Genomic DNA, 22,078 nt, shown 5'->3' with positions numbered 1-22,078 from the left:
GGCTGTGCGCCAAAAAAATAATTTGGGGAATACCAAGCATCTTGAATGTCATACTGGAATGTTATAAGTTATTTGGGTTCGCGTGCCAGTCGCAAAACTGCCTTCAACTAGGATTGCATTTGCACTAGTCTTGATCATAATGAAGCAATGCTACTGTTTTCGAGGTTGTTGATATTAAAAAAAAGAATGTATTTCGCTTGTTTAACCACCAAGAAAGTGAATGTCGTTCTGGAATTTTGTATGTGATTAGGTTTCGCTTGCCAGTAGCAAAACTTCCTTCACTAAGGGTGACAGCTGCGCTTATCTCGAGTATGAGAAAGTAATGCAACTTTTTTCGAGGCCAGTAATATAAACAGAAGTGTTTCTTTTGAGAATAGCGCAAAATGATGGGAAGTGTTTATATTCCTAGTAGTTTCAAGCCACCAATGTATGGCTCTGTATGCATGCTATGGTGAACGCTTGTTTGGCGCTTGGTTTACGTTGTACGAACGATGGCTGGAGGTACAATTTCACTGAGGCAATACTAAATAACATGTAGCATGATATTTGATACATGCAAGTGTTGTCATTGTTGTTGTTTCCTCGCGGAAAGATATATTGATATAATCGACTGTAACCGAGTCTATGTCAATTGCGAAAAAGGCCACCGGAATAGCGTTCGAGGTAAATTTTCAATGCATTGACATGAAATAAATTGCGACATACGTTCAGCTAGTGTATTGTTCTGCGAAGGCAAGAATGAATCATCAGTCAATTATCGTCAACTGATTCTATGATGTAAAAAAACATTTCAGAGATTGTTCTACCAAGCAGTTGTTTCTAAAATTTCACAGCATTATAGAATAATATCCGAAGGTTTAAACAAGCGACTTTTATCATATAACAGCGTAGTTCTACGTCAACAATGCGGTCGTATCTTGGACACAACCTCCTATAATGTTTTTTCTCTCTGGGTATCGATCGATTAATCGACGTAAATTATTCGTTCGCTTCGATTATTAGTTGTACAGTATTCGTTCGATTAATAATCGATTTCTGCATGAAATAAACGATTAAACGATTAATCGGGGATCACTAGGGGGAACTTTTGTTCCTACCGAAATGTGTTCCCTAACAGAGACATCAAAACCAAGCTGCCTGGGGGAATTCGGGGCATTGCTAATACATGAAAGTCGGGGGCATTTTCATATTGCAAGTACGGTGAGTGATACGATTAATTCAAGCTAATAAAATTCAAATTTGGAACTTTAATGTTAGTTGCTTCGTGAATTTTCATATTTCACAAGTGTAGGTGTAAAATTATATATGGTAGCAGTTGTGTTAAAAATGACTTGATATATGAAACGATTTATTTCAATTTTCATGAGACGACGATTTATTTCAATTTTCATAAAAAAAACAAGGTGTGCCAAGGCTTGAGAACGGGTCGTTTGGTTTAAGCTGTCTGTTTTATTGTGTTAATTTTCACCCAAGAAAAGTTTATGGGAAGAGAAAAATTAGAAAAGTGAAGAAATATTAGAAATGTGATTTCCCATATGCTCTACATATAGTATTAGGTGTTGTTAGTACAATTAAAATTCGCATTGGGTTGAATAAACACTCAGAAAGTATAAATTATAAAAGAAAATTACCTTTTCCTTTTCAAATATGTTTTCTCTATATTAAAGTAACATTTTTATACTGATGAGAAAAATTGATAATTGTGTTCGGTATTGGTAATTATCTTATATTACATTGGTGAGTGTGTTTTTTCTTTATTTCATCCATAGGGGAACTCGGGGCAAGAGTGCCCATCTGATTATTTTGCCTCTTTCCATCTTTTTTTATTTAACTACAGAACTTTGTTTTATACAGATACTGCATATATCTCACATATTATCAGCCAGAACCTTAAATATTTTCTATTGGAAAACAGATAAATACCATCTGAGCTTCTTACAACTGCAATCTATATAAGAACGCACAGGCGCAAATTAACGATATACCCTCAGTTTCTATATGTTTGCATGACTCTACCCATAAATACAAATAGAATAATCATTTTTCCGCAACTTACTGTATGAACTAATTTAAATCGTACGCATTTATCTCAATAAAAAATAAATTTGTTATCTCTCAACTTCCTGGGCAAAAGGAGTCATTATTACCGGGGTAAAAATGTCATAGTCGTAACCTCGAATTCGATCTGTCAAACGTAAATAGTGTAATCGTGGTTGTGTTTGTTGTAGTCATGGTTTGTAAATATGAACGGATTTCGTTGCGAAACCAGTGGCAGATGGAAGCTATGGTTGTTACCGTACATTCTGTAAATCATGGAGACGAGCTGCGGAGGAATATAGTTTGCCCAGAAGAACATTGGCCAAATATGTGCAGAAGTTAGACCATTTTAAAGCTGTGTTTTGTAAACAACAGGAGGAGTAACTCGTGAGTCACATCCTTAATATGCAGAAGTTATTTTATGGGCTGACAACACACGACATCCCGAACCTAGGGGATAAAATCGCAGAGTGAAATAATTTAGATCACTCTTTCGACAAAACATCCAGATTGGCCTTAGAAGATTGGCTTGCCGGTTTTCGTGAACACCACCAGAACATGAGTTTGCGTTCTTTGGAACCACCGTAAATTTCACAGTGCTTTTTTCATCAAAAATTATATTTTTATAAGATTGGCACTCTTGCCCCGTCGAGGTGGCACTCTCGCCCCGTACTGGAAAAATACAAGCCAAAAACATAATTTTTGTAAATGAAACATTTTCATAGTAAACATAACTTTTGAACAATTTAATGCATAGCTACACCTAAATAAAATATAACAAAAGAGCATTCAAAAACGCGAATTAGCTTAAGGTGGCACTCTTGCCCCGGGTTCCCCTACATAACACCGGAGGCATCTCGTCTAGGATCATAGAGGGCGGTTTTCTCAATCTCGTTCCACTTCGGTATCTTTTATCTGATTCGCAACATCCAACGACTGTTTACCATCTTTTTGTCATCATCACTCGGTAAACAATGGTGGAGTGAACAAACAACACCCAACAACCAAACAAAACGGCCCTTTTCATGGTCACCAAATCATTATCGATGTTTAACGATGTAATTATTCAAACATATCCAAAATCAACAGATAGCCTAACGGAATCCTACGTCAATTGTCTCGGACACAACCCTCCTGTGACTTTTTTTGAAACTAGATACTTACGACGGAAACAACCCAAATTTACAATTTTCATTATCATATGACCATATTGAATTACGATTGATTTTAAAAAATAATTATTCAAAATTCATATTACAAAAAACGTAATTCAAAGTCTGATTGAAATATGATGTTTGACAAAATAAATTGTTGGAAAACTATAATATTTTAAATGCACTGTAAGTAAGCTCCATAGTGGGGGCAATAGTGCTCACTTATTGAATGGAACTTCTGAGATAACTTGTAACAAAAAAACCTCTATCATTACTAACGAAAGAAACGATATTACTAGCGTGTGTATGTACCATCCAGTGGGGAGGAAGGGGGTTTTGTATGATGTTTTATGGGTGGAGAAGAGTGGGTGTTGTGGTCGAACATGATTTTGTTATGTGTTGATTGATTCATGGCACCTGGAAATATGATAACAGACCATCCCCATACAACGTGAAAATTTTCGGGAGGGAGAAGATTGACAATATAAAATATCTGAAAATGTCCAACATTTGAAACAGAATTCTTTATATGTTTATAAATACATAGTTACCTTCACTTGATTTAAACCTATTTTTTCATCTCGGATTTCGGTTCTGAGGATTCCGACGCTTTGCCTTAGAGCACTGTTGCTTCGTTGCTCTATTGTGGGGTTTGAAGGTACAGACTATGTTTCCTTGTAAAGCTAGAAGCCCAATCCCTTCCTGCCAGTTTCGCAACTTGGTTGAGTCCATGCTGGTAGTTGTTGGCTTCCGCAAAATCATTCACAAGCAATTTTTCAACTAGAGGAGATGTGTCTAAAACGCGCCTACCGGGCAATTTGACGCGCCTGATTTATAGAAATGCAATGGATATAGGCAATCGTGCTAGTCAATGATAGAATCGTACCATGCAAGTTTTACATTTGTAATATGCTTTAAAAAATAAGAAAAATTATTCTTCTTTCTTTGGAAGCGATTTTTGATGTTATTTTCTACATCATTTCTATAAGGTTTTTGTTGCTTGAAACCGATTCAGAGGCGATAACTGTAGGTCATACTTATTGAGTCGAGTTCCCAGTGAATATATCAGATGAAGAAAATGGTAAGAAAGGATTCTTTTCTTTCTCAATTTGACATTTTCCGCATCAGCTTACCATCGGGCAGTATGCATACCCTCGATCGGGGCATTTTGCTCGCTTTCGGCCGTGGCCGTAAACATTCTCACGAGAGAAATAGTTTGTATGTGTGGGATGCCAGATGATTTTTTCAAATATCTCTGCATGGCACGAATGAATGTCTTCAAATGTAATCATAATAAACAAAAAAGAGCAAACCATCACAATATTTCTAAATCATGTTCGATAAAACACACAAACCATTGTTTTCACATACATTGGAATGACCTGAGTATGTTTTCACAAAATTAAATGTCTTGACAACGAAAACATGTCTCACATCTGGCATCTATTTTATGTACTTAGAGAATGCAGGAAAACAAGAGCGCGGACTGGAGAATTAATGCACGAATACTGTGAGAACACGCTCACCGAAGGAACGGTTTCTTCTCTTCGCTGGTGAGCATGAAGTGAATAGATTGATGGAATCTCTCATTCATACAAGATGTTTCTCTGAGCTTTATAGTCTCTGAGAGAAACAACTCATAGGCATATTATACTTCTGCTGGGCCATTTAACACCGTATGATTAAATTTAGATTGTGGGCGCCTTACAAAATAAAATTCGTAGCACTTTTGTTATTCAGTATCTAAAATACAGAACGAGTACAGGTGATTGAGGATTAACTAATCTACGTACTGACGTAGTTGTTACCTTAAATTTTGAAAGCACTGTCAAGATAAATCCATTCTCGCTTAGGGGTGCGTATTACACACTTCTCCTATAATCGAATTTCTAAAAAAAAGCTCTTAAACTTTTTCACAAAAACGAATACGCACTATTTTCTAATATAGAATGAAGGTTTCTTTGACAATGTAATTTCGAATTTTCTTGTTGTTTTAGGTAACAATTCATCATCCTCAAAATTGAAAAAAGTAGATAAGAACAACCCAAATGTTTCAAATGAATACACTTCTGCCGAATTTTTATGCTTGTTTGTTTCAAAAAGGCCAATGCGCCCCGCACTACTCTAGAGATGGACGAAGCAGTTCACTTTGATTAACGACTCAGTCGCTAACCATTCACCGTTCTTTCGCTCTTTCGTTCAGTGGTATCAATACGAGATCAAGAACAACATTGAACGATATCTGGAACCCAAGAAACATGGGTAGCTTCAAACTAGAGGTGATCTAGCGTGGAATTGCTCTCTTTGTTCTACTTATTAAAGGTGCTCATACATTTTGACCGAATCCAAATCTTTAACTCTTTTTAACAGATAAAATTTGATCAACGTGTACCAGTGCACAATGGTCCAAGAGATGCATTTAAGTGGAAATTAGCAATTAGAGCTCGATAGTTATTCTCTGAACACAAACTGTCTTCGTCAAAAGTGTTGCAAGTGATAGAGCGCTCATTTCTATGTTGTCAAAAATAGGGTGACCAAAATATTCGATGAAATATAAAATACAACTTTCTTATCTTTATAGATAGAGGTAAACATAATTCGAAAATGTTGTAGCCACAGTTATTCTAAGTTACTCTGTAGAACTAAATATTTTTCTTTCCCTTGAAATAACCGATATAGCGCATTTTTCTATGTTGCGTTAGGATTACCATTCAAAAAATGGTTTTTTTTGCTCTAACTTTTATATTTCAAACTCTACATTCGAACTGTCTTCAAAAGACTTTTAGAGATTACTGATAAAAACTTTTGCGATGCTGAACTTGTCAATATCTCAACGCTACTCAAAATACGCTTTCTTCATTTGCTTATAATTCTTTCTGGGATGTTTATTGGTGGCATTTGAAAGAGCATATTTCATCCTACATAATGTGAGATTTTTTTCAAATTTCTAGACTAGAATACTGGCTTAAACATTATTTGGATTTGTTCCTCAATCCATGTACTGATGCGATGTTTGACATTGTTTGGCATTATTGATAGTGTAACAAAGCAGTATTTGTACCATATTTTATCTGCCAAGATGTCTCAAATCTTTGACGTCCGGTCAAGCAGTGTACCTTTGGATGCAATTGATTGTATTCGTTGGTGGGATTTGCCATATTTTTTTAGTTTGCTGCTGACTTTGTGCTGGTTAGCGAACATCGGAGATGTTTTTAATTCACTAGAAATATGTTGAAATATGTATTTTCCCTTCGTTCGTATGTTAAGCATTCACAAAATTGTGTCAGTCTCATTATTGTTGTCTATACATTGTAGAACCTTCAAAGAAGAAAAATTTCATTATAATGGGTAAATTATTTTCCTTATTCATGTGTCTAATCAAACATTCATCTGCGGCTTGTCTGAAATGTTGACGTTGATTTCAAATGCAAGCATTTTGATCGTCATCTTCGCCCAAGGATTATTTGTCCACCATATCACCATATAGAAAACACATAAATGGAAATAAAAATGTAAAAATAGAAATAAAATTAAATTTCAAATAAAATCTCAATTATCATTAGTCACAATCGCCCGATGTTTCCATTTCCTACACAAAAACATTTCGGTACTTAAATGAGATTCACAAAAGAATGAGCAATAACTATGCCCATTTTCGATTAAGGTAAATAGATTGACAGTGATTGAGACACAAATTGCTGCTTTTTATTCTTTTTTATTCGTTCGCTCAAGTTCGCTGGGCAGATTTCAACATCGTTTGCGTGACGGTCTTCCAAAACTGTCACGTTCACTTGAAATTGTATTTTCGTGAGAAATCACCTTCTAATGGCGGGAAAATTGAAGCAGAATGAAAGACAATGGCGCAGAAATGTGCCGACGAAGCGAGATTCGAAGAGGATGCCGTTTTGTGGAATTTGTTTCCAGTGATGAATAAAAATCAATTTGTTCGGATAGATGATGCATATGAATATGTATGAAGCGGAACATGCATTGAAGATGGAAGATACATAGTTTTGTATCTAACTCTCGTGAGCGATATTTCTAAGTTACCTTAACGAAATGGTTTTTCATCAGACAATTATTGTTCGTATCCACAGTAAAGCTTATCTTTAATCATCATTGGAACGGAAAAAACAAATATTAGAACGCGAGAACATCTGTACCCTGCATACATTTTAGCGATAATTAATTTTAGAATAAGAAACAGCATTTCATGAAATGCAGAAAGTCTATTTACATAATAATAAGAGTGTTTGCATCAAGACGTCACAATCTTTTCCTTCTCCAACGGCAATGATCCTTCGAAAAACTGGAAGAATTTTAGTCCAAGGTAGCCTACTCAAGACATTCAAGCTTGGATATTGTGATGCTATGTTTACAGATGCGATTTTCGAGAACGCGCAACGTATGTTTCATGCAGCACAGGATGTCCGTTTGTTAAACATAAATCCCTGCTGTTCCTCGGCAAAGTCAATACAAATTATTGCTCTTGTTTGATGTTTTTTGCAACCCTTTCTAACAGAAGAAAAACGAAAGAATTTTAACATGCATTGAAGACGGTTAAACACGTTCGTCGCCCAAAGCGGCTTTTCTAAGTTTCTTGCGGAGCCCAACTTGCGAATAAATTATTGAATGAAGATCAAACTTAGTTTGTAGACAACTTTTACATGATCTAGCAATATTTTATTTAATTTGAAGATGAATTGACAACAATAACATGTGCTAAAGTCATGTTATATGAATTTTGCAAAAAGCTGCCAAAAAAACCATCCGCACTATAAATCAATAAAAAGTACAGTATAAACATTATAATAATATGGTTATAATTTTATTATTTTTCTACATATCCTATGGTTACACTTAGGTGCCTATTCTATCAAATTCCTTTTAGAAATCCTATTAAATTTGAACGAGGAAAGTGTCACCCATATCTGGGTGACGGGGCGTCGAAGGTGTTAATAGAACTTGAAGTAAAAGAAACTAACTACAAACCAGTGCACAATGGTCCAGGTGGAGCATTTAAGTGGAAATTAGCATTTAGAGCTCGACATTTATTCTCTAGACAAAAACTGTCTTGGACAAAGTTGTTGCATATGATAGAGCGCTTATTTTGATGTTGTCAAAAATAGGGCGACCAAAATTTTCGATGAAATAAAAAATCTAACTTTCTTATTTTTAAAGATAGAGGTAAACATAGTTCGACAATGTTATAGCCCCAGTTATTTAAGAAAACTTTTAAGAATAAAGTTTTTTTTCTCTATCTCTTGAATTAACCGATATAGCGCTTTTTTCTAAGTTGCGCTAGGGTCACCATGAAAAAACGTTTTTTTTGCTCTAGCTTTAATATTTCTAATTTTAAATGCAAACTATCTTCAGAACACTTTTGGAGCTTACTAAGACAAATATTTTGCAGAACTTGTCAATATCTCAATTCTTCTCAAGGTTATATATTTTTCTTTCCAAAAAAAAACGTTCTCTTCATTCACTCGTCATTCTTTTTAGGGCAAACATAAAAAATATTTGTTGACGGCATTTGAAAGAACATACTTCACTCTACATAATGTTGGATTTCCAAAACTATGTTATTTTTCGTATTTGAGTAAATTAAAATTGAAATCATGAGTTTTTGGATGAAAAAGCATCAATAACTTTGAGTAGGATTAAGATATTGACAAGTTCTGCATCGCAAAATATTTGTCTTGATAAACTCTAGAAGTTGTACGAAGCCAATTTTAATGTATAATTTGAAGTATAACAGTAAGAATAAAAAAACTGTTTTTTCATGGTCACCCTAATGAAAATTATAATAAAAAGCGCTATATCGGATACTTCAAGAGATAGAATAAAACTTTGTTCTACAAAGTTGCTTAAAATAACTGAGGCTACAACACTGTCAAACTATATTTACCTCTATCTATAAAGTTGTCTATGACAGTTTTTGTCTAGAGAAAAACTATCGAGCTCTAGATGCTAATTGCCACTTAAATGCACTTCCTGGACCATTGTGCATTGTGCAGTGAGCTCAGGACCATCTTTCAGTCGCTCGGTCAAACGTTTCATCGAAAATATGAGTGAAACAGACACAGATTTTCCGATGCACTTGGATACCAATTAACACTTTGATCGCCCCGTCACCCAGATGTAGGTGACACTTTTCTCGTTAGATTTGAATAGTATTTTTAAACGGAATTTGATAGAATAGGCACTTAAATGTAAATATGGGTTATGTAGAATAATCAAAAAATCAAAAACATAAAAATATAGTTTTTATGCCATACTTTTAAAAGGTTTTATTTAGCATTACCTATTGTAAATATGTTTGTATGTTTATCTGTAGGGTTGTCCAACATCAATAGAAATTTAACCTCCTTCCTGTTGACCGATTGATCTGAAATTTGGAGCACGCCTTTTATCTCTCTTGTCGTTATGAAACTGCGTATTCCATGATCTTGAAAATTCATTATGGCGGCCGCTACAAAATGGCGGACTACACATTTTATCAAAACCAATATCAATATCAAATGAAAGGGCTCGACTAGTAGAATACAGTTATTTATGAAAAATGTAAATCCAAAATGACCGCCATCACAAAATGGGACATTTTTTTCAATTCATCAATATGGGTATCAAACGAAAGGGCTTGACTAGTAGAACATACTTATTTGTGAAAAATCACATTTTAAATGTACTGTTGGAAAATCAATATCTTTATACATATAGTAAGTTCTTCTAATATATCGTCCAGGTCTTCACATGCGTATAGTTCCTCAATATCCTAATCGGAACTCGATGAGATAATACTCGAAACTTTTCTTCTAACGCTTCGCACTATTTCGTCGTCACTACTTTCCTCGCATTCAGATTTACTATTACGCCGTCCGATGAACATTTTAAGGATGAAAAAACACTACCAAGCGCAAAGAACGATGAAAACGAGTTGCGTGAAAAATCGGAGTTGCCAAATGTGATATAGTTTAGACGATTATTTTCCCACAAATCTGACATATGTTCTTAGTATGATATATTCACAGAATCTTCGCAATCGATTGAACAGAATATTCCATATTCTCCAATAAAATTTTACTTACTCATCGTCATCGAATACAGTATATAGATCAAGTACGTTCGGTTGAATTTCATATTTTTATTATCATTGCACAATGGTCCAGGAGATGTAATTAAGTGGAAATTAGCATTTAGAGCTCGACAGTTATTCTCTAGACAAAAACTGTCTTCGACAAAGTTTTTACATATAATAGAGCGCTCAGTTTTGTGTTATCAAAAATAGGGTGACCAAAATTGTCGATGAAATAAAAAATCTAACTTCCTTATCTTCATAGATAGAGGTAAACATAGTTCGACAATATTGTAGTCCTAGTTATTTGAGACATCTTTGATAAACACAGTTTTTTACTATCCCTTTAAATTTTAGAACTTTTAGAACTTACTAATACAAACATTTTGCGATGCAGAACTTGTCAAAACCTCATTTTCGCTCAAAGTTATTGATATTTTTTCCCAAACAACACGCTCTTTTCATTTGTTTGTCATTCTTTCTGGGGCAAACATAAAAAATGTTTGTCGACGAAATTTGAAAGAACACATTTCACTCTATACAATACGTGATTTTCAAAACTATGTTAATTTTTGTATTTGAGTAAATTGAAATTGAAATCATGTTTTTGGGTAAAAAAAAACATCAATAACTTTAAGTAGAATTAAGATATTGACATATTCTGCATCGCAAAATGTTGGTATTGATAAGCTCTAAAAGTCGTACGAAGACAGTTTTGATGTAGAATTTGAAATATAAAAATTAAAGCAAAAAAACCGTTTTTTCATGGTTACCCTAATGCAACTTAGATAGAAAGCGCAAAAAACAACTTTGTGCGGGATATTTGTAATTTAGACAAACGCTGTCTTCAACAAAGTTGTTAAATTTGATAGAGCGCTCATTTTTATGTTATCAAAAATAGGGTGACCAAAATTGTCGATGAAATAAAAAATCTAACTTTCTTATCTTTATAGATAGAGATAAACATACCCATGAAAAAACGTTTTTTTTTGCTTCAACTTTTGTTTCAAATTCTACATCAAAACTGTCTTCGTACGAATTTTGAAGCTTATGAATTCCAACATTTTGCTATGCAGAACTTGTCAATAGTTTAATGCTTCTTAAAGTTATTGATGTTTTTTACCCCAGAACTCATGATTTCAATTTTAATTTACTCAAACACAAAAAATAACATTGTGTTGAATATCACACATCATGTAGAGTGAAATATGTTCTTTCAAATACCATCAATAAACTTTGTTTATTGTAACAACTTTGTCGAAGACAGTTTTTGTCTAGAGAATAACTGTCGAGCTCTAAATGCTAATTTCCACTTAATTACACCTCCTGGACTATTGTGCATTGGCAACACTGTATAATTAACTGAAAAATTAAATTTATAAGTTCTCTAATCAGCAGTCGGTTGATTTCATTCGGATTTAACAGAAAAATAGTCCTGAATCGAACCCGAATTCATTATTATCGTTGCCCTCTCATTTCTCTAGCGCACCGACAGTTGAATTTGGGCCGCGCAAGAAACTCGACCGAATCGTCCTGGGCGATGAGAGTGTCAATACTGAATGACATCACCAAGTAAGGGTATAATAACATATTTTTACATCGAGGCAAAGTATCTGATTTATTTCCGCAGGGTCATTCGTTCGATGAGTGTTCCATGGAAATTGATTCTTTATTTACAAAATATCTGATGTACAAGTATATCTTTACGAACTTTTTATAAAAAAAAACATTCGTTTGAAACATAACACTCACTGCTACCTTATTCAAAGTACACCCAACGTTAATTTTTAGCACATGTTATGGCATCCCGATTTATTACATTAAATGAGCTGAAAAATAACAGAAAATGTTCTACTCCCCAATACATGTATATCATTTGTATAATATCTATGCTAGAGCCAATATGAACGAGCGAAACAGGAGACACATTTAAATGGAAGCATATTAAAGCTTTTCGTACAGTTTGCTAAATACACGGCCCAGACAGAGAAAGATATATTCTCGCTCATGTTCTTCTTTATCGTCTTAGAAAACACCTTCCAACTTCATCTTATGATGAGGTGTAATATTATCACGATTCTATATAACAGCGCTGGCAGCTATATGGATAGCGTGGTCGTGTGAAATAGCTTTGCATTCCAGCCGGCATTGGTTCGATCCCCATTAACGTCGTATGGACTTTTTTTGGCACAATCCCGAATGAAATGAGAAAAGAAAACAGGCAGAGATGTCTGCTCGTATACATACAAAACATTCTTAAGCTTTCAAAACAGCTCATTATTTGCGCATTTGACCCTCCAGCACACGAAATGGCATCATTTCTGCCAAAGATGAAATGTTTTCTGCCAATGCTAGTTTAGGTGTACAGTCTCACGACTACTGACTTCGTGAACGTTCTCATTCGTTTCTTGTCGTGGCACGGTAGCGTAGCTCATATTTATTGCGATAACGCGCGGACGTTCGTCGGAGCAAACCGCGTGCTCCAGGAATATCGTCGCGAATTCGACGCGATGCATTGCTCCGAGAAAGTCGCATCGCATTGTGCTGACAATGGAATAACCTTCAATTTTAACCCTGCACGATCACCCCACTTTTGGGGCATGTGGGAGGCCTCCATCAAGGCCTTCAAATATCACCTCTACCGTATAATGAAGGATTCGCTGCTGATCATCGATGACATCCACACGCTTATCACCCAGATTCAAGGAGTGATGAACTCTCGACCGTTGATATCCTTGTCCTCCGATCCGGCGGACGTGCAGAACCGCCAGAAATGGCCAGTGGTCCATCCTGATGTCGACGTAGGCACACTCGTTCTGCTGAAGAAGAAGTCGACACCATCTATGAAATGGAGCATTGGACAGGTGGAACAAATTTTCCCTGGGAAAGACGGACATGTGCGTGTGGTCCAGGTCCGGACCGCACAAGGTTCTTGCCGACGAGCCATAACCGAGGTGTGCCCAATCTCTATCGAGCAGCCTCGCACCCAAGGCAGCAGGGATACGGTTCTTGCAGATGCACCACCCACCACCCACTAAGCAAGGAGACGCTTGGTGGTTAGTTGAAAGTGGCTTTCAACGGAGCCCAGCATGTTGGAGATCTCACGATAGAATTTAAGGCAAACTTTAGAACCATACTTTGAATGGTTCTGAGTTAGAATCCCACTACGATGGCTATGATTATAAAGAGCCTCAATTTTATAGCTAGCTTGAAACTATGCTAATTATACTAAGTATGCTAATTCGTATCAATCGCATTTCCGTTATCTATCTTTCTCCCACCCGACCATCATCGCAACGAATTCCACCGTATTATCGCCCGTGTCCGCCAGCAGTCGCCCAGGTTCGCCGTAACACTTCATGTCCAACTAAACTCACTGGATATTGCACTTTCGTATTATCACAGATTCAGATTCCTGCAAAATTCTCTCAAGGAAAAAAACTTCGACTCTATGGACAGCATAAAATACCTTGGACAGTTTCCGATGAAGAAGCAAAGATGTTCTGGGGATTGGCGGAAAATGGAAAATGGCGGAAAATCTTTTATAGGCAGACATACTTGATGATGGTTTTGTTTTTCCAAAAATCGGGAAGAATTTTCTGGACAACGCAAGATGAACTATCCTGATTTCTTCATGTTTTTTTATTTTCATTTTCCCATAGTTTTGAAGATAATAGTTGGTAACCTTGGCTATAATCAATAGGTGAACAATTCTGTATGACTGTGATGTTTTAACTATAATCCACAATCCACTGGCACTAGCATGTAATGTAAAGTGACCAGATGGTCCGAGGTCTAACGCGGGACACAAAAAGCAAAACGTTATGTATATACGTTATGTGAACATAAACCATAGTCTAGCGAGTCTAAACTGATCAGTATTATTTCTTTCTGAGTATCGGCACTCAGTTGTGATTTTTCGGTGGTTTAGATTTTGTTTACGCCCGAAAATTACTCGTTCAATCAGAGCAAGCACGATTCAAATTCTACAATTTTCTTCAAATTACCGAATGGAATGACGTCGAATATATCATTCACATCAAGTTCTCGAAGAAGGTCCTTCTCTGACAGACGTGAAGGGAATGTCCAAGCCGTTCTTCTTTCGAGTCATATGGTGAACAGGGAAATATATAGTACGAAGTGCTTGCCGGAGTTGGGAAGGTGATGTGGTCTTTATGCCGATTCTGGGATCAGCCCATTATGCCAAAAGATTACTAGAGGATGGATCGGCTGGAGATAAACATTGTCGCGAAGACCACCAACCTTCCCAACATTCCCCAGCTGCGCCCGATAGAAAACTTTTGGGCGAATGGCCAAAATAGAGAGACAGACAACCACCAACAAAGCCACGAAAAGGTAAAATAATACGCTGATATACATCTTTTCATCGGCCATGGTTCAGGTTCCGGCCAACTTCCGTAAGACCGCCCAGCGCTTCATTTATGATACTTCATCAAACAACTCTGCCTCTTCCTGTCGAGTATACACTAGTTCTTCTGGCTTATTTAAAACGTTAAGCTCTGACCGAGCTAGGGGACCAAAGATGAACTTTTCGTCTGACTCACGTTGGTCCCTGCGGATCAATAGGGGACTTTTATAAAAATCATTTTCCAATTTTGTTGCTGTCGCTTCCAGTTGACACTCTCTAAACAGCAAGCCCAACGTCGGTGCGATGAAACCAATTCAACGTATTAATCTTTGGATGCATTAGAAGCGCTCTTGAACAGTCTGTCATATAAAAGTTTTTTTTGAGATTCATCCATTTAAGAAAATCAACATGATCAAATTGTGATATTGAAATATATTGATATCGCGGGACATTTTCGTTTCTTTTGCCAAATGCGGGACGTTTCGCGGGACGGAATCTTACGCGGGACATTTTGTTGAAATGCGGGACGTCTGGTCAGTTTAATGTAATGTATTAAGCGGTCAAAAAAGTCCTGCGGTATTTCCGCGACGTGTCGTTGTAAGCACGTAGTTCTAGTTGTATTCATTGTATCGAGTCATACTATAGCTTGTTGGAAAGATATTTTTGCGCGCTATAATATAGTCCTTGACAGTGTTTTGTTTGGTTAAGTCGTTCGTGAGTTATAGTGTCACAAATATGGAGCAAAATAAAGAGAAAATCCGACATATTTTACAGTACTACTATGACAAAGGCAAAAATGCATCTCAAGCTGCCAATAAAATTTGTGCAGTTTATGAACCCGATACAGTTTCCATTTCCACCGCACAACGATGGTTTCAACGTTTTCGTTCTGGTGTAGAGGTCGTCGAAGATGCGCCACGCTCCGGAAGGCCTGTCGTCGAAAATTGCGACAAAATCGCTGAATTAGCCGAGAAAGACCGGCATAGTAGCAGCCGTAGCATCGGCCAAGAGCTGGGGATAAGTCATCAAACCGTTATTAACCATTTGAAGAAGCTTGGATTCACAAAGAAGCTCGATGTATGGGTGCCACACACGTTGACGCAAAAAAACATCTTTGACCGTATCGACGCATGTGAATCGCTGCTGAATCGCAACAAAATCGACCCGGTTCTGAAGCGGATGGTGACTGGCGATGAAAAGTGGGTCACTTACGACAACGTGAAGCGCAAACGGTCGTGGTCGAAGCCCGCTGAAGCGGCTCAGACGGTGGCCAAGCCCTCATGACCGGCCAGGAAGGTTCTGCTGTGTGTTTGGTGGGATTGTCAAGGAATAATCTATTATGAGCTGCTTCCCTATGGCCAAACGCTCAATTCGGACCTGTACTGCCAACAACTGGACCGCTTGAAGGTTGCACTCATGAAGAAGAGGCCATCTTTGATAAACAGAGGCCGCATTGTCTTCCATCAGGACAACGCCAGGCCACACACTTCTTTGGTGACACGCCAGAAGCTCCGGGAGCTCGGATGGGAGGTTCTTTTGCATCCGCCGTATATTCCGGACCTTGCACCAAGTGACTACCACCTGTTTTTGTCCATGGCGAACGAGCTAGGTAGTCAGAAGTTAGCCACAAAAGAGGCCTGTGAAAATTGGCAATCCGAGTTTTTTGCCAATAAGGAAGCGAGCTTCTATAACAGGGGTATTATGAAGTTGGCATCTCGTTGGGAGCGAGTCATCGAACAAAACGGCGCATATTTGACTTAAAACAGATGATTGTAACTAATTTTATGAACAAATGAAAATTCAAAAAAAATACCGCAGGACTTTTTTGACAGCCTAATATTTACGAAAGCTATGTCAAATAATATGGAATAGAATTCTAGGACGCAGATTTACGTCCAACACATACAACTGTGCACGTGGGTCTCACAATAATCAAAACATCGAAATCATGACAACGCTAAATACGTTCAACGAACGTAACATTCGTAACAACTCGGGGATAATAAAAACATGTCCTCAGGTGTATTTAAATACATCGGTCATCTTTATTTATTTTCGATAAACGTTCTCTGAATGTGTTTATGACATAAACAATATTTATCATTCGCTACCATCGCGATTTCAAACTTCACTACCCTACGAAGTAAATATACAACGATTCATTGATTGCATTTCGAGATTAAACGGTTACAGCAAATACGACTACCCATGTACACCAACTTTTTTTTCCTTTGGAAACATAGGTTGTGTGAGAGCGGAAAATAGTGGTAAAAAAATTATGATGGATTCTATCGCCGGTTGTCACCAATTTCGCCAGCTCCGGCCGCGACCTATATTTCCCAAACGATTTTCCTATTCTGGGTCGTGTGCCTGCGGAAAAGATAGGGAATAATGAGGCTAATTATAGATTTACCGCTGATTGAATTCGCTATTAACATTTCTGATTCCGGTAATCGTATCATCGACCTAACGACAACAATTAGGGTATGGAGAAGCGGAAATCGGCCCGAAGGCGAAACAGATGAGTTGAAATGCAAATAATCAAGTCACATCACAAGCCACGTCCTGCGTGACACGAATGTGACACAACGCCGTGGGTGAGCGAGAGAGAATGATTTGTGAGATGGCACACTAATCAGCTCTAATACGATATGTATATGTGGATGTGTATACAGCACATGCAAACCGGTTGCGTCAATTTTGTTTGTTGCTTTACATTTCCAAATCTTCCGTCGATTCTGCCTCCCGCAGCAACAGCCTCTGTTCGGATTTTTTCTTTCCGGTAATTTTCTTCACAGTCCGCCGGTTGCGAACTCCATCCTCCTCATCCATCATGCGCAGGATAGTTGTCTGAAAGCATAGCAGTGTCTTGATTGCATTCCACCGGAAACATGGTTGCCCTACCTGATCTGAACAATCCATCGGTGTTACAGAGATGTCTCTCACTGCGCGGAAATTACCACAATTGTTTAAATGCTCGTTCTCCAACCGGAAGTAGTTCCAGATAAAGCGCCGGAACACCTCGAGGGGACTCAATATTGACACAATAATTTCCCGATCGATGTAGCCCAGCTCTATCAGACTCATGGACAGAGTCCAGCCGAAGCGTAGGATTAGATCCTCAACGATTGCGAAATAGTAAAACCACTGGCAACGGGGTAAATAGAAATGATGTTTACTCGAGTGCTGAATTAAACGAGAGTACTCACATTCGAACTGTAAACGATTTCATCCCTCAGGAACTTGTTGTCGTTAGCTTTCGAATCGAATAAACCCCAATCCATCTTGATATCCCACGTGTATGCGTAGCATGATGATACAATCGAAGCGATGATCCATAGGTAGAACCACGGGTTATCGGTACTCTTCGCATAGTTGCCTCTGGTGACTTGAGTCAACGACGAAAAAATGACCACAAAAAACGACGTGGAGTATTTGACCGCATTCGCCAAATGAGGATGGGCATCCCGAGTATCCCGGAATCGCCTTAAACACTGCGCCATTCGGAACCAAGCCGGAAGCATCGCCACCAATGGTCGAAGCCATAACGAACTGTCAATGCATTCATTAAGATTCTCCACGTGATTCCAATTTGTAATCGTCGAGTAGAAACAGATGGCATACTGCACGTCCAGAAATGCCGGAACGATACTATTCAACTGATCTGCCAGCCAGAAATCAGCGAAATTGACGAAGAAAAATGGTGCTAGCACGATTCGGCTGAGTATTCTGATTGTCCAGAAGCGTGCCTCATGACGGAATGTTTTTGTTGGATTGAAAAGAAATGCTGCCATCAGTAAATACAGTGCCAATGGGCTTACATACGCCGGAATACTCAATGCATCCGCATACAGATAGCCGAGGACACTCAGTGTCCAGATAACACCGAATATCGATGCCAACTCCATGATATGTTGTTCGGAAAGATGGTTACGGGGATCCAACTCAAATATCAACACATGATTCACACCGGAAGATCTCCAACCGTACACATTGATGCCCCAGAGAAACAGGAACTCCACAATCAGAAGTGGTCCCCGGTACAGACGAAATGCTACTATCCAATCATTCCTTGTCACGTTGAACAGCGCCGAGATGGCAACCGCTACGCAGAGTACAATCAACGACCCGGAAAACAAACCAACTTTGAACGTCGTCCATGGACTCTGTTGCTCTCCCAGCGGAGGTACCCGAAGCCGCTTCATGGCCCGCTGCCGGTCACCACTCTCGATCTCATTGGTAACGATATTCTCTGTTTCGTTGATTAACCGGTCAATATCTTTGTTGACGTAGAAATGTGCCGATTCCACGTGTTCCGCCCGCCATCTTGCTCCAAAGTCCACGTTCAACAGCTTATCATGCTTCTTCAGTATCTTTCGGAACCCGGTGAAATTGAGGTTCTGATAGTTCTGCAACAGGATCAAGCTCAGATAAAACTCGCTGAAAGCGAGCTTCAAGTCTTGGATTTTTCGCACAGAAACATTTTTCTTGCGGAGGAGATTTTTCTTCACCCGATGAAGATTGTCCTTTTTCTTCTTGGTGTTCTCCTCATGCTCTAGGATTTCACTCAGTTCCGATCGGAGATTGGCGAACTTTCTAGTCGCTTCAGCTAATTTTTCTAAAAAAAAAAAACAAACAGATGGAAAAATCAATGCCATCATATGATTTCATTCCTCACCTGAATAAAACGTATTAATTTTGGCGAGCTCGCTGTCACAAAAGTGGAAGAATTGCTCATCGAATTTGGCAAAGTACCGCGTCAGCACCTCGGGATCAACTAATTCAGCCGACGGAGACTGTTCAACTGCTGCGTAAAGTTGAGCCTTCATCTCCTAAAATTAAATTTGAAACAAAAATCCACCCGTAACTAGTTTTCACTCACGAACATCTGCGTTAGTAAGATGTATACAAACGATTTGTACATCACATGCAACCTAGCAAGGCGTCTTGCGCTCTATGCAACAGGTTGTGCCAAACTCAAGCATTGTTTGCAAACAAAGTCGAACATATGGTCCCCGCAAATACGTGAAAAACGTGACCGGCATCACCCCCTACATTTGGGGAGGCACGTGCCCTCCCTATGTTTATCTAAAACCGGTCCAAATCGGTTCGTCTCCGATGGCAACGCGCCCTTGCCAGCTGATCGGTACCGGAGGCCAAGTCACTCACAAAACATAAACAAACCCGTCTGCGTCGGCGTGGGAAAATCGATCAGTCAAAAATGGCGCACATGCGCACTTCCGTTCCGCACTCTGTCGATTCCACTTCACACACTCTGGTTCAAGAGCACTTGGGAAGCTCTTAGCACACTATCCTCCTGCTGTAGGTCACTACGGGTCAAATTGGACCTGGCCCCCAAGAGTGGGAAAATTCATTTTTCCGACCACTTACCTCGTACATAATGTACTGCTTTCGCCATTCCGGCGTGATGTGGGCCGCCAGGTGTTCGGCAAACTTCATTTTGGGTGTCCAGCAGCGTCACAACGCAGTGAAATTGGCGAAAAATCAGCACATTTTGACATCGACACAGCCGTGCTCCGAGCGCTAGTGATGACGTCTCGGTGAAACCCGATGGAAAATGGTGGGGAAAATGAAAGGCTAATGAGTGGGGATGGCGGTACCCATGGAAAGTGTGCCGAGAGCGCGCGAATTATCGGACAACAGAGTGCGCTAGCGTTGATAAATAAACACGAACCTGTTGTACGGATATTCTCTCCTGTATTTCAAACTAATTTCTGGATTTCTAAACAGAACATCGAGAGAGTATGGATCTAAGATAGATTAGAATAATTAGACTATCAAAGATTCGCCAAAATTCAATCATTCAGAGTTTTTCGAAAAACGTAGGAGAACTTTGGAAAACGGACAGTGGTGGTAGGATGGATATGATGTTGATTTTATAAGCTATCTGTTGAATTCATTCTTATGGTAATTAATATCCCTCATATGTGTTATTCTATGACATTTGAATCACCCTATAGAACTAAAGATTAGTCAAAGGAGAAATACGTAGGGAAGATAGGGGTAAGACGGACATGTTAAGGAAAACTTCAATTGTGTGTTTGGAAACTCAAGTTTTCAAAAATTCAAAATCAGTTTCTTACAGTCCAATATACTGGTTTTCGAAATAAGTGGCCAAATGTTTTATAAAAATGTGTTTTTCCATGTTTTTTTTACTGAAAAACAAGCCGAAAAGTAGAACATTTTTATCGGTGCGGGTAAAAAGGACATGTAGTGGGGGGAATATGGATAGGTCATAATATACGAAGCGTAGAGGTTTATCGCTCACGAGAGGAATAATTTTACTCTCTCTCAGTGTTTGTGCGTCCAGTAACTGAAATAGAACAAAAAGAGAAAGCAACATAAACAAGAGTTCAATATTCTTTCCATCATGCATTTGATGTGATTATGGATGTGACTGTCCATTTAAACCCCACCAGTGCAGTTATTTCAATAATTTAAATTTACCACTTACGAATGAATTTTCTTTTCCGTACATACCTAATATCGCTTTTCTGTTGACTCACAAACCGAAATATAACCATCAGCGAATTCAATTTTGCAATTAAACCACTCAAAATGCTTAATATCGAAACCGAAAAAGTTACACCCTCACGCGGAATCATGTTCAATGTTTGGTTTTTGTTTCTCTATTCCACTTGTAATCAGTATTTATTGTCATGGGATGGTTTAAATACTATAGAATAGCTTGTAGAAGGGTTTCCCATCAACAGAAATTTGAAACTCATAATGCAACTGTACAAATCAACCACCTGTCCATTATACTCCCACTGTCCGTCTTACCCGCGGCTCCCCTACTTGATATATTTTCATTGTCAGACATGGCGAGTTCAGAGGCGAATGAACTGCAAAGTTTAAAGTCTCTCAAAAACAAAGAATGGAATGGAATGGCGGGTTCTCAGTACTGACCGGCAGCACAGACGAGGCGAAGATATTTGTTTTTAGAGCAAGAAGGTGAATTCGCATTGACCACATTGACCACAAGACTATAATGAATTTTCAGGAGGAATGAAGACATTTTGAATATGAAAATTATGAATGAAAAATAACTTTTCCATATTCAATATGTAATATGTATTATATCTAATCTATCTCTATATAAAAATGGATTTCTGTCTGTCTGTCTGTCTGTCTGTCTGTCTGATTCATATGGACTCGAAAACTACTGAACCGATCAACATGAAAATTGGTATGTAGGGGTTTTTGGGGGCGGGGAAGGTTTTCGTGATAGTTTGAGACCCCTCCCCCCTCTCTAAGAGGGAGCTGCCATACAAATGAAACACAAATTTCTGCATTACTAGGGAATTAGTCAAGCAAACGAAACCAAAGTTGGCATGTGAAGGTTTTAGGGTGCAATAAATGTTTCTATAGTAGTTAAACACTCCTCCCCCCTCTCTAAGGGGGAGCTGCCATACAAATGAA

General features: G+C 38.3%; 1 protein-coding gene across 2 annotated transcripts; it reads right to left on the bottom strand.

Moving 5' to 3' along the window:
- Nucleotides 1–16,656: 16,656 nt before the first annotated feature.
- LOC129767316 (xenotropic and polytropic retrovirus receptor 1) lies at nt 16,657–20,210 on the bottom strand. 2 transcript variants are annotated; one of them, XR_008741508.1, is made up of 6 exons: nt 20,027–20,210; nt 19,314–19,467; nt 17,845–19,253; nt 17,540–17,782; nt 17,072–17,485; nt 16,657–17,005 (listed from the first exon to the last, which is right to left on the bottom strand). XR_008741508.1 is itself a non-coding variant. In XM_055768044.1 (6 exons), exons 1-6 carry the CDS (start codon nt 20,093–20,095, stop codon nt 16,966–16,968), a joined length of 2,049 nt encoding a protein of 682 aa, XP_055624019.1. In that variant the 5' UTR covers nt 20,096–20,210; the 3' UTR covers nt 16,657–16,965. The 2 variants fall into 2 exon arrangements, 1 of the variants encoding a protein (XP_055624019.1); XM_055768044.1 differs by having other exon boundaries at nt 17,352–17,485.
- Between the last annotated feature and the right edge of the window lie 1,868 nt (nt 20,211–22,078).

This window comes from Toxorhynchites rutilus, chromosome 2 (genome assembly GCF_029784135.1).
Source record: "Toxorhynchites rutilus septentrionalis strain SRP chromosome 2, ASM2978413v1, whole genome shotgun sequence".
Lineage (NCBI taxonomy): Eukaryota > Metazoa > Arthropoda > Insecta > Diptera > Culicidae > Toxorhynchites > Toxorhynchites rutilus.
The sequence above is the reverse complement of the archived record's forward strand: the minus strand, read 5'-3'. Positions and strand labels throughout refer to the sequence as shown.